The sequence below is a fragment of the Hevea brasiliensis genome, chromosome 17 (genome assembly GCF_030052815.1).
Source record: "Hevea brasiliensis isolate MT/VB/25A 57/8 chromosome 17, ASM3005281v1, whole genome shotgun sequence".
Classification (NCBI taxonomy): Eukaryota; Viridiplantae; Streptophyta; class Magnoliopsida; order Malpighiales; family Euphorbiaceae; genus Hevea; species Hevea brasiliensis.
The window spans coordinates 50,694,128-50,708,817 of NC_079509.1; the positions used below are offsets into that span (position 1 = coordinate 50,694,128).

At 23.7% G+C, this 14,690-nt stretch overlaps 1 protein-coding gene across 1 annotated transcript; it reads left to right on the forward strand.

The window, feature by feature from the left end:
• The first annotated feature begins 9,334 nt into the window (after positions 1 to 9,334).
• Positions 9,335 to 9,760, forward strand: LOC131175383 (uncharacterized). Its single transcript, XM_058139506.1, has one exon. It carries the CDS (start codon positions 9,387 to 9,389, stop codon positions 9,588 to 9,590), a length of 204 nt encoding a protein of 67 aa, XP_057995489.1. The 5' UTR covers positions 9,335 to 9,386; the 3' UTR covers positions 9,591 to 9,760.
• The last annotated feature ends 4,930 nt before the right edge of the window (positions 9,761 to 14,690 follow it).

Here is a 14,690-nt window from a genome sequence, read left to right on the forward strand (position 1 = left end):
AGAGAAAAAAAAAAAAAAAAAGAATGAATGAATGAATGAGTAAAATGAGGAAGGAGAAGTCTTTTAATAAGCAATTTAGAAATGGACTGTAACATCCATTTCTAATTGGAAAAAAAAAAGTGGGATTTCACTCCACAAATTTAAAATGAATTTTTGAATATGTTTCTAAATTTTAAATGAATTTTTGATTTTATTTTTAAATTTGAAACAGAATAAAAATAAAATTTTATGTCTATTTCTTAATTAAACAAACAAAAATGAGATATTTCCCACCATAAAATTTTAAAGTACATAATATATTTAGAAATGGATTTTAAAAACTATTTTTAAATTTAGGGAAAAAAAATGCAAGCTATTTTTCTTCACAATCTTCCAATAATTTAGAAATGGATTAAAAACGATTTTTGAATTTTGTTTCTTATTTTAAAGTTTTCCGTTCTGCGTCACAAAAGTGTTTAAACTACAAAAAAAAAAAAATAAAGTGAATACATAAAATATTAATATTTACATGATTCACCCTTTTCACATACTGCTACATTCATATGCAAGCCATCTTTCACTATCATCAATAATAGATCATCTCTTACAAGCTCAAATTATACTATACATTAGTTAGTTCTCTCAATTTCCTCTAAATATAATTCAACATATTTATTAACTTAATTGCTACACTACAAAGGTCGTTTTCAACTACATCGGTAAAAACCCTCTCACCAATAGATAAAAATTTTTTCCTTTTGAATCTATGTCATTTCTCCACCTTAAATCGAAATCTCTCTCCATTGTAATGGGCAAGAGCACATTATCAATGGACAGAGTTAAACCCTCAGCAATTGGCAAAGCCCTTCTCTACAATGAGCGATAGCCCTATTTCATGAGCTCAAAGTCACTCTCCATGAATAAAGCCAAATAACATTTTAACTATTCTTTTATTTATAGTGTTAATTCTCCCAATCCTATTCTAATTAGAAATCTCACCCAATTTAGAAATAATACTAAAATAAGAGTTCTATTCTATATATGAAATATACTTCATCCTATTGAGAAATATTTTTTTTACTCAAATTAAAAAAATATCTTCTTAATCAATTAAGATTTTGAGTCATAAATTTAATATTTTCTTTTATATCTCTACAATTTGCAAAAGCTCATTGTGGCTGCAAATACTGAAAAATGTGGTTAAGGGACCAACATCACTGTGGGAGCACAAGGGGCATTAACTCTAGTTGGGGTCAAGCCACCTATGTTTTTCTCCACTACTTCGACCGAAAAAAACAAGTCGCTTGGTTTACCTCAAAATGACAAGTCGTTTTGCTTCATGCTCCAGCCTCCTGTGTAACTGGGCGCGAGATTATTTAATCAGCATGAAGCGTCATGTGGTCAACAGTCAACTTTTCATTTTTTTCATTTTTTCTAGAAATTTTAAAAATTCGTTTAAGAATTTCACAGTGCTCAAAAAAAATTACAAAACTAGTGCCAATATTCCAAATTATTTTCATATGCACTTTGAAAAAATTTGGAATATTGCATGTAACATAAAAATTTGGAATATTGCATGTAACATATTTTTCCCATGTAAAATTTTGACAAATGGAAATTATACTGATGAGATTTGAATCCCGCGTCTATTCTTAGAAAGCTTCACTTTTACCACTAGACTAAGGCATTTATTATCTCCTTTAAAACTCTGAGTAATAGAAATAATTGCAATAATATTATATAATAATTATTTAATTAAAAATTTTTAAAAAATTCATACAAGTGAGTCCTTATCTTTTTAATGCTATTTTCGGATCACTAAGTGAGTATAGTCAAACCTTAAATAATCTAAAACTAATAACGGATATGAGGTCGGCGGCCTTGTAGCAGCTACTTCAATACTCAAGTTGAGAGTGTCTGCAATGTGTTAAGAAAGCAATGCAATAAAAAAAGTATTGGAATAAATATGAAAACGTACCTAAATAGGTATTGAAAGCCTTTTTATATAATGAAATGGGATATCCCAACGTAATCCTTTGAATTCTATTGATTAATATCGAGCTGTATGCTATTAGATGATATAAAACTATATCCCGTTAATATGATTCTCGGTGATAATCTCACTTACCATTCTTAGCAGTTGTCCTGTTCATATCATATTGAGTTCGTTTTTATTGAATTCTATCTTGACACTAGCCAAATGATCTTACCGATCTTTTCGTGTTTGGGATTGATGTCCTTGAGTTTACACAAGATCGCCATTTTAAGTTCTATCTTCCTTTTAGATTCAATTTTTATTCAGTCAGATCAGACTAATAGCCTGTTTAGCATTGAATTTTGAAGGCTGAAATTATTTTTCTAAATAAAAGTATAATTTTAGATGCTGTTAAAAAAAATAATTTAAAAAAAGCTGTTTTGTTATTTTAGTATTCTTATAACTAAAACTGATCAAATTTAATTTTTAATTATTTTTTAATACTTTCTAACTAGTATATTTAAAAAAGTGATTTTCTCAACGGCAGTTTCAATCGCAATATCAAATGGGCCCTAAATGAGTTCAGCCTAATAGAGATCGGACCGAATCATAGAGTGGACTATATCAATTGATGCTCACCATCATTCTTCCATAAATCAAGCAAATGTACATGAAGACTAAGATAATTTGAAGGGCTAATGGTAAATAAAGTCAAATTCTTCTACAAATTTGTAATATAACTTGTTTTAATTTTCGCCAATTTTATTCAATTATTTGCAATTTTATTTAATGGAGTAAAATTAAAATACAAATTATATAAAATATTTTTATCTGTGAAAGAAAAACAATTTAAATGAGGCAAAAAAAATCCCTAAAAGAAAATCTTGAGTAAGCTCGCAGGAACATCTATTGTCACTATGACTTGGCATTAGATAATTATCCATTTATGTTAGAATTAAAACTACGGGCGGAGAAGGCTGGTGGAGCGAAGGCCAGTGGAGGAAACTGAAAGAAGGAAAATGCAAAATTGTAAAATCATATTTTTTATTTTATTTTATTTTATAATAATAATAATAATAATAATAATAATAATAATAATAATAATAATAATAATAATAATAAATTGAGATAAATTCTTTATTAGCATCATTTTTTTATAGTTTTCTTAATCCTTCATGCAAGCATTTTACATGAGTTGCTCATCACACTGATGAGTATTTAGCCATTAGACTATAGACAAAGCTATATAATGGGGGGTGGGCTAATTGACCCACTTAATTTTTTAAAATTAAAAAATTGCTATAAATATTATGCATTGAATTTTTAATATGATTCATTAAAATATTATTTTAACCCTTTAAAATTTTTATAATATTATTATATTTAATAAATTTAGACTTGTTTCACTCTATACTCTATTATTTAATCTTTTAAAATAAATAATAAAATATTAAAAATATCAAAGTAAAACTCTAAAAGACATGGCTATCTTTTTTCTCTATAATTCTTTCTTTATTATTTTCATCTCTTTTCTTTATCATATTCGTAGAATCATAATTTTTTCTTTTTTTAATTTTTCTTTTTTTTTATTTTTTTATTTTTAACAAATTTAACTTCATAAGTTTTATTTTATTTTATTTTTTTTTTTATGAAATTGACGTTGATTTGTCTATTACAATTTGCAACAACTACTAGTGTTGAAATGCCATTTTATACCATGATTATTATTAACATTCAATTGTGAAACGAAAAATTAGTTGTTGAATAATTCTTTCAATATATATATATATATATATGAAAATTTATTATTTTATTAAATTAATTTTTCTACTCAATTATTATTATGCATTAAAAATTTACATGCATTATTATATTTTTTTCCAAATAAATAATTTATTATTGGATATAATATTTTTCTCTGAATTAAATAAAATAAAAAAATTATAACTTCATTGACTGGCTTAAAGCTTAATTTTACTTATGTACTTCTTAGAAAAATTTAATTTAATTTATTTATAACTTTTTATTCAAATTAACTTAAAAGATTTAATTTGAGCTCGGTTAAGCTAAAAAAACAAAGAGATCAAGTTTCTTAATTCTTAAGTTTAAATCAAGAAATTTAGTTGAAAAATCAAAAAATTAAACTTTTTCATTTAAATAAAAAAATAAAAAATAGTATAAATTTTAATTTTTATATAAAATTAAATTTAAAATAAAATTTTAAATTAATTTAAATAAAAAAAATTAAAATTAAATTAAATTTCTCAGTAAATATTAGAGCGAAATTGAATCTCTTACCATTTTTCTGTCTCCACTCCTGCATTAGACCAAGCAAATACTCATGGCTTGCTTCATTATATAGCTCAGCTACTATTAGAATGCGATGGTTACGAGCCTTTGATTCACTTTTCTCCAATGTATTTGGACTCTAATTCACTGTGGATGTTGTCGATTTGACACTATTGCAATCAAAAGAGTTGTAATAGAAGATTCATAGAAGATTCAATTAAAGCTTATTCACATTTTTAAAACGTGATCAATTACCAGCTGGGTTTGAACAACTAAAGTTTTCTTCAGTCACTTTACGACTTTTGCCGTTTCACATTATAATTTGGCTCAATTGTCACGCGCTAATTATATGTTTTATTTATTAAATTTATTTTTTTGTCTTTATTAAATATAACTACTAGGGTTGAATATTAACTATTTTAATCTGTCTTATTTTTAATTTATTTTAATTATTTATTATATATATATATTATATTTTAATACAGAATAATTGTAAAAAAAATACTTGAAAATTATTGTATAAGCTTTGGGTATGTGTGTATAAGCGTGGCAGGTGCACCGTTCGGTCGGCAATTACTTAAACGTGTGTGCTTGTACAATAAGTCTTATATATATATAAAACTTGAAAATTTTTGTAATTTTATCTCATATTATGAAAATTACAAATTAATTAAAAGAGTTAAAATTAAACTATATCTTACGCAATATATTATTGATGATAAACCTTAATTTTTTTACTTGAATTCAAAATAAAATAAATAATTATATTATAATTAAGATAAAATTCATTTAATTTAATTGAATTCCATTTAAAATAGAATTAAATTTAATTTTTATTGTTAATTTTCATGGCGGATGGAAAATTATTTTACAGTTGCAAAATTAATGGTAAATTTTTGTCATCTGATCATTATAATATAAAAACAGAGATGTGAAAGAAATTTAAAGCAGAATTTAAAAAACAAAATGTAATGGTAAAGTTTTGCTGTCTCTTTTTACTGGTAAATTTTCATTTATAGTTTTTTTAAATATTATAAATAATAAAAAAAATTTAAATATATTTTTATTCATTCATAAATTTACTTCTATATTATAAATACACTATAAATTTAGATTATATACATTAAATTTTCATTTCATTTCATAATTTAAATTTAAATAAATATATATTCACATTCCACAATATCAAAAAAATTATAATTTTATTAATATTATTTCTAAATCATGTCATTTCGTATGGTTAATTTATCTCATATTTATTTATTTATTTATTTATTTTGAAATGTATCTGATATTTATTTATCATTTCAAAAATTAGATGCAATAATATGAATTGTGATTTTTTTTTAAATGATCAAGTAAATAGAGACTCGAACTTAAGTCTATCAATTTTTTTTTTAAAGGATCGAGTAAATAGGGAATCGAACTTAAGTCTTTCAAGTAATAATGGCAACGGGTTAAATTTTTATGGATATCCGATCCGATCATACCCTAACAAAACATATTTGAGTAGTATATAATCAGATTTTAGATGAGTTTGGATTTGATATTTAATATCTTTGATGGGTTCGGTCAAGTTCGAATTTTATATGTTGGATATATATATATTACCCAAACTCAATTTTATAAATATTCATTAAATATAAAATATATATTTTTATAATAATGTTTATAATATTTTATGAAGTTATTAAAATTTTAAAATATAAATTATTACTAAAAATAATTTTTTTATGTATATTTTTAATTAAAATATATAGAATTAAATAGGTTTAAATATTTTCTGAATATTAATAATCGGGTTTGAAATGGATTCGGGTAGTTAAAAATAAATTTTAATCGACTTCAGAACAGGTTTGAATTTTAAGAATATTATTTAGGCTTAAATTCGGATAGGGTAATTTTCACGAGTACTCACCCATTGTCATCCTTACTATCAAGTAAATAATATATTTTTAGCCACTAAACTAAGTTAAGAGAATTATAAAATTTTTGTGTATTATACTTTAATTTTTAAAGGTAATTATACCTAAATATTATTATGTTATAATACAAACTTGTCTCTTCTCGATACGAATTAGGTATTCATAAAAATCATTTTATTTAAATTTAAATTTAATTAATATTTTAACATTTGAATTTATCTCAAATTTGATTAAAATTTATGTTAAACTGTTAAATTTATTTAATTGTATATATTTTAATTAATAATTTATATGAAATATATATTTATTAATAATTTATATTTTAAAATTTTAATAATTTTATAAAATATTTAAATTTTATTTATTTAAAAATATAGTATATAAAATTAAATAATATAACTATAAGTGATATATTTTATATTAAATTAAACGATAAAATTATGACTTGATTTTTTAAGAAGTAAACGATAAAATTAGTTACAAGAGAAACAGACGGACCACAGAAGCACGCAACATAGGGTTAATATAATAAGCAAAAGTCCAAAACGAACGCGCCTCACTTAGAATTTGTACATATACGCCACAATACGAGTACATATACTTCAGTTTTCTAAAAGGCAGTCGAGAAGGCGCGTACATTACAAACAAAGAAGCTTCTTGGAAAATCGTTGGGCCTATTTTTTATCTATGGGTAAAAGAATAGTCTATATATATATATATATATATATATATATATATATATATATATATATATATATATATATATAGTTTCAATCAATTTAAATAAAATATTTGTTCAACAACATACAGCATTATCCAATAAAAAATAAAAGGATACAAACGTTCCCGGTTGAATCTGGACCATCAACGAGTCTTTAGGCTCCTCCGTAAGTGATGTATGTGTGCGTGGATTTATAAGCGTTATCAAAGCTTTTTTCAATTAACAATTATTTGAGAGTGAGCGTTGATATAATAAGTATTGTATTTTTGTGTATTTATGAAAGAAAAAAGTAAATCTTAAGGGTTGAGGCTGATTCTCAATATGATCCAATAATTTAAAGAGGTCTGTGAGTTAGTGAGAGTGTTCAATGAGTTTGAGCTTTCGAGCTCTCACATCGATTGTAAATGTGTGTATATATAAATTCATAAGTATTGTTAAGATTTTTTTAATTGAGAATGGAGTCGATCTTGGGGATGAGCCTTATGAGAAATTTGATCTTGATTGAGGCGGGATATCGGCACCATTTCAGAGTGGTATCAGGCGCCATGTGATGCGAATTTACTCTTGAGGTCAGTGTGATGGGTCAGTACTGGGGGACCGACCTTATGAAGAATTTAGCGCGCTGACTGGACAGGATATCCTTTTCAGTTCATTTTATATTAATTTAATATTTTTATATATATCTATGTTAAAAAAAAAAAAAAGAAGACAGTCAACAAAATACAAACTCTGATATCTGATGGCCCCACTTAGTGTGAATTTTACTAAAATGATGAAAGATAAAACGGGAGATGCATGCGCTGATGTGGCTGAGTTGTCTTCATAATTGGGTTATTGTCTTGAGTCTGTCTCCATTATTTTATTTTATTATTATGGTTTACATCTGAGAAAACGTTTTTATTTTTTCTCAATTAAAGTCATATTTATTTATTTTAGGTTTGGTAAACTTGCAACAGCTAAATTTTAATTTTTTTAAAAAAATCATTTAATTAATAAAATAAACAATAATACATCTATAATAAAAACATATTGATATAAAAAATTATAATTTAATTTTATAATATAAATTTCTTGAAAATAATATATAAAATTTTTTTAACGTGATTATTGAATTATTTCGTTTTCTCAATATTTTTTTAGTAGAGTTTTTTTTATCATAAATGATTATTTTTATATGGTAAAATTAATTAATAATAGTCTTAAATTAATAGATATCATTGTATAAAAAAATAAGAAAGTAAAATTAATAAAGATGAAAAAGTTAATTGCATTGGAAAAATAATTCTATAAAAGGGAAAAAAATAAAATAAAAAAATTTGCAAAATGATGAGCTTATATACTGGCCTAATAGATTGAGTTTTCCTTTTCATATTTTTAAATAATTATTTATATATTTAATGTGATTTGTATTAAAAAATATAAATTTTATATAAATTATAAAATGAGAATCGGACAAAAAATATTAAACTTTTTTGTTAATTTATAATTTTATCTTAATTTTTAATCTTAATTTTCATATCTTAACTATAGCCAAATCATTTAATTTTAGATCATAAACCCAAACTTTAATAATCATAATCAAAATCTAAAATTAATTATGATAAATTAAAATTTATTTACTAAACTTATAATTATAACGCCCTAAATTTTAAATTTTAGTATCCAAATCCATATAAATTTACCTATATATATTTTAAATGAGTTAGATTTTATTCTTTTAATTGATATAGTTATAATTTTTAAAATAATTATTCAGATTAATTATTAAAGTATAAATTAGTTATCATAATTATAAATTTAGCGGATAAAATTTAAATTTTTTCAAATTAATTTTAGAATTTAGCTATAATTGCACCTAATTTTAAAAATTTAGATTAATTTTATCTAAAATTAAAAATTTTGATTATAATTATAAATTACTGTTAAAATTTAGCTTTTATATTCAATTTCAAATTTTATTTTAAAAATTGAATAAAATTACACCCATATTAAAGTTAGAATACCAAAAATTATAATTGAAATGTTAGAATAAAATTGAAAATTAAGGAAAAAGTTTAGCGTTTTTTTTTCAATTTAATATTATAAAAGAATCTAATATAAATATAAAAAAATTTCTTTTTTAAATCCATAAAATTTTAAAAAAAAAACAAAATTTATAATTACTAATTTTGATTCATCAAACAATTGGACTTTGTTAAACTAATTTTTATGAACTTTTGTTTTTAATTATTTATATTATTATTTACAAATATATTACAAGTGAATTGAGACTCTGTCACCAATCATACATGCTATATTAAAAGTTGGCAGGGAGACAAACGGTGAAAAAAATAATAAAAAAATATGATTACTTTGGGTTTGGGTTAAGAAAATAATTTTCTATTAAAGCAGCGGCCAACCTGGTTTTCCTTGCCTATAAATGCCATCCACCTCCATTGCAATTCTCTTCACCTTTTCTTGATCTCAGTCATCAATTAAGCAAGTTGAGAGAATAAAAATGTGTTGGGTTTTCTTTTGTGATGATGAGGAGACAGAATTGGGTAGGCAGCAAGCTTCTGGATCATGTCCCTACTGTGGAGGAAAAGTTCAAGCCATGGATGTTGAAAGAAAATGGAGTTTCTGCTTTTTACCCATTTGTTACAAGATCAAGAGAAAGTATTTTTGCACTTTATGTGCCAGGCGATTGGAATTATATCACTAGAAAACCATGGAGTTCAAGAAGAGCTATAGCTGGAGCTTTGCCGATCCAAGAAATCAGAAGCTTCTATGGTGATAATTTCAAGACCGTGTGTTTCATCCTCTTCTTTGAATTTGTTTTATATTGTAAATATTTTGTTAAACTTTTAATATACCCATTTCAAGTAACTTCAATTTCTTGTGTTTTGAATTTCTGGGTTCTTGTTTGAACTGATTGTTGGTACCAAATTATGTAAGTTTTTGGATCTGCTGGTGGAAGAAACAAGGATCTGAAATGGGTTTTGTTTGGTGTTAACAAGAATGCTGGTTTAGGATCATTCTTTGATCTGTTTATCTTTGAATACAAATCTGTAAAGCATTTTCAAAAGTTAATGACAGAGTTGTGATATGAAGCAACCTGAAATAAAATCCAATCCATGTACTTGATGATAGGGGAAGGCAAGAGCTTTGGGCAGAGAGACAGACAGAGAGTGTTATGTGGGTTACAAAACAGGGCAGTTTGTCTCAGGAAAACAAATATTCCTTGTCTATGAAAGGGATCTATTTCACAATTAAAAAAAAAAAAAGTCATTGGGCACTAATTACTAGGAGTTGCGTGTAGAAATAGAAGTATGAGAGTTGGTTTAGAATTCTTACTAGAATTAAGAGTGAGAGATGATTCAATGTTTTCGTGTGTCTATATTTTTTTTTTTATATTTTAGTACCTTGGAAATGTTATATATATATATATATTATAAAGAGAAATCTCAAATTTAAAATTATATATATATTTATTTAATAAATCTCATTCATAATAATATTTTAAATTTTAAATTTATTATAGGTGCGATAAAAATATTTTTAGATATATATGAATATCGAAAATACAATTGAGTATATGATCAACCTATTTGTACAACATCTATTAAATTGAGCATATGGAGATGAGCAAAAGATTGATTGCCAAATAGAGACAATTCGTGTAGAAGAACAATACTTTGAAATTGGTAGAGAAGGATTGGAAATCATGGAGAATCCTTTTATCTTCCCTACCCACATGCTAAATTGGTATGGTTTACTACAATTTGTGGTTAATCTTGATTATTTATAGCTTCCATTAGTAGTTGGATTGAAAGGATTTTTCAACAACTCTTGTAGATATACACTTTGTGCTGTGCCACCTCAAAAGTTCAGTGGCTGAATTGGCTTTGGATGCCGCAGATATACTATGAAAGGAAGAAATTGTAGTAAATTTGTAAATCTTAACTCATGTGTAGGCTTTGGCCCATTCAATTTAGAACACGTGGAAAATATTAACAAAAATGTCTGACAACGTTCATAAAAATAGAAGACGCGGGGCAGCATTGGTTTTGTTTGTTAGTTTGATGCCAGTTGAAAGTTGTACGGCTTTATCTTTACTCTCTGAATAAGTGGGAAAATGGCTGACACTTCACTTTCCTATTTGTGTAGCACCTACCATCAACAAGATCTCAACAGGATATGCAACTGAAAATGGCTTTTGGGTTTTTAGATAATAATAGCGGCTTTAATAGCTATTTTAATAGGTATTAATTATTTTATTATATATTAATTATTATTTATTAATAATTAATTATTTATATAATAATTTAAAATAAAATTATTTTATAAAAATAATTATTAAATACAAAAATAATAATATCATTTTATTAATTTTAATTAAAATATTTTCTCAAATTTTAAAAATTATAAGCAATAAGTTTTTATGAATTATTACTCAATTTCTAAACAGTGATATAAATAATATATCACTAAACAGAATCGAACTAGACTCAAGGAGATGTATTCAAATAAAATCATTCACATTAGATATTGTTATTTTATGTTACTTCAATTATGAATACGTCTTCATGAATTTGATTAATAATCCGATCTGAGAAATTAGCACTGAAATATTTTGTGTGGTCTATAGTGGTAGTGAATGGCACAGGTTGCATATATTTCGAGTTTGAAAAAGATTTAGATTTAAGAAAATATTTATATAAACTTTGACTCATATTTAAATTTTACATGTTAAATATCTATTACTAAAATTTATTTTTATATATAATTAATTAAATATAAAATATATATTTTATAATAATATTTAAAATTTTTTATATATATTATATTTTAAATATTAAAAATTAAATTTTTTATAGTATTATTAAATTTTAACAATATAAAATATGTAAAAATAAAATATTTAAGTTAGATTATTAATTAAACTATATAAAATTAAATAAGTTTGAATATTATTCGAATAATAATAATCGAGTTTGTAATGAATTTAAGTAATTTAGAATAAATTTTAATTAAATTTAGAATGAATTCAAGTATTAAGAATAATAATTGAATTTGGGTTTGAGTACTATTATTTTATGGGAATCATTTAAAGGTCTATTTGGTTTAGTGATTGGACATAGCTAATAGTTGGTAGCTTATTATAGTTGATATATCCTATATGTTTAATAAAATTATATCTAACTATTATTGTTACGTATAAAATGATTAATAAGAATATACATCATATTATTTATTTTACTATTGAAATATATATATATATATATAATTATTAATTTATTATATAATATATTAAAAATATAATTATTTTTAAGTATAAATAAAAATGACGCTATAATTATTATGCTTATAATATTTTATATATATTTATTTATTATAATTTTAAATAATCTTTAATATTAAAAATTATTTCAAAGACAAAAATTTTATAATTAATAAATTTTTTAAATTGATGAAAAACAATTCTAAAAATATAGTTTATACAAACTATAACCGATTAGAATTTAGCTATCAACTTTATTTTTAAAAATTTACTAAATACTTTATTTCACCTATTTGAGTGTCTATTAGCAATCAGTTGCATCTAAAAGATAAATCAAACACTCACTAAATCTATCTCTATCTAATTTTTTTTTCATTCAATATTAATGTACTATTTAAATTAGAGATTTTATAATTTAAAATTTTTTTTAATATTATTAAATTATTCTTTGTTGATTTCAAAAAACCAAAAAAATTAAATTAATTAAAAGATAGTTATCAATTCAATTCAAACACGGTGTCCTTGCATTTTTTGTAAGGTGTAAAGAAAATTCCTCTAGTCAATATTTGAATATCAAATATTAGGAAGTTAGAAATAACCCATGCCATACTCTCAAGTTAAGGTACTTTAAAATAAATTTTAAATGAATTTGTGATGAATTTAAATATTAAAAATAATATTTTAATTTAAATAAAATATTTTTATGAGTACTTTATATATTGTCATTCTCAATAAAAAGAACTATTTAAATTTATCTTTATTGTGGTAATAATATTTTTTTCATTAAATATTATTTAAATTTAAGATTTTATAATTTTAAAAATAATTTTAATATTACTAACTATTCTTGGTTGATTTCAAAAAACAGAAAAAGTGAAATTATTTATCAATTCAAAGACGTATGGAATCCCCGCATTTTCAGGGTATGAGGTCAATATTCGAATATCAGATACTAGAACGTTGAAATAAATAATCCATGCATGACTCATAAGAAAAAATCATTACAAAAATTCACCATTGAAACCAACATCAAATACAAATTTTTCTAATAAATAAATTTTATTATAATATCTTATTTAAATTTTATTTTTTCAATTAATTTATAGAATACTAAATATTTTAATTATAAATTAATAATAATTAAAAATTATAACTAGTTTTGATCGATTAGTCGATTTTTTTTATTTAATTTGATTAATTTGGCTAAATTCTTATATTCATTGGTTTCTTTCACTCATCCCTACCAAATTCTAATATGACGCACGGATTAAAAGTAGGTCAAGTTTGAATCATTCATATTAATTGAATTCAAGTCAATAGTCATATATATATATATATTGCATTGGTCACCAAAAATAGGTAGTATGACCACTCAAAAATCTTATCTTATCCCACATCACTTAGAAGGAAAAATATCATTAGTGCCATAGTTGATGTTGTATGAGCGTTTCCTTACTATCATCAACATTGTCAAAGGACATTAATATAAGTTAGTACTAATGACTACATCAAAGCGCATGCAAGTTACCAATAGCAAAGGTTGAGTAGTTACATTTTTTTAAAATTTATTTGTAAAATAGAATGTAATTAAAAGTGAAAGTGACAAGTGACTTTTTGTGTAAAGGTCAGAGATAAATAATTACACTTTTATAAAATTCAAGTGTTAAATATAAAGCAATTAAAAGTAAGGTGCCAAGTGATTTATTGTATAAAGATAGACACAGTTAAAGCCAATTTCAACTTTGTCATTTGATCATAAATTTATAATGAAAATTAAATGATATATAACATAAATAACAAATATAGATTTAAACTTATATATATATATATATTATAGTTGGACATTTGTCAAGTAAGTAATATATTTAGCTACTAGACTAAGAGGGTGTTTCTTTTAATTTATAAACCAATCAAATCAGCTTAAAAGTTTCAACAATAGGTTGACTTATTTTTTTATAACAATTTTTGGGTTTATAAGTCAAGCTTATAAGCTAAAAAAATAAACTGCGAGACCCAACTTTTCATTTTAATGCTTATAAGTTATATGCTTATAAATTAATTTAACAAAATATTACATTATCCTCATTTAATTTTTAAAATTTTATCATAAATCTTATTTAATATCTCTTTTAGCTATTTTAATAATTATGACACCATATTTTGGCGATCCCCAAAATTAATAAAACTTTGGTGACCTCGATGCTAAGTCCTTTTGACACTAATCACGTTTAGATCTCTCTTTGATAGGCAGATCACATTTCAGATCTCTCCTCACGAGAGAAATTAAATCAATGCTAGGTCCTCATCACGGTGAGCCTTGCAGGTCTATTAAATCGCTCCCGATCTCTCAGCCGTTGTAGTATAAACAAAGTGAACTAGATCTTTTCTTACGGTTTTATTGCGATCTCCCTTTCAAAAGTTTAAGTTAAGGTTTTGGTCAGGTTTAATGAGGATTTCGATCTTAAGTGTTCAAATCAAATTTCCAATTTTAATCAAGTCTCGTTCAGCATTTCTTCCACAGATCTCATACTCTTTGTGTTT

Excerpts from the sequence above, each read along its gene's own strand:
- LOC131175383 (XM_058139506.1), top strand. The coding sequence starts at position 9,387 with ATGTGTTGGGTTTTCTTTTGTGATGATGAGGAGACAGAATTGGGTAGG.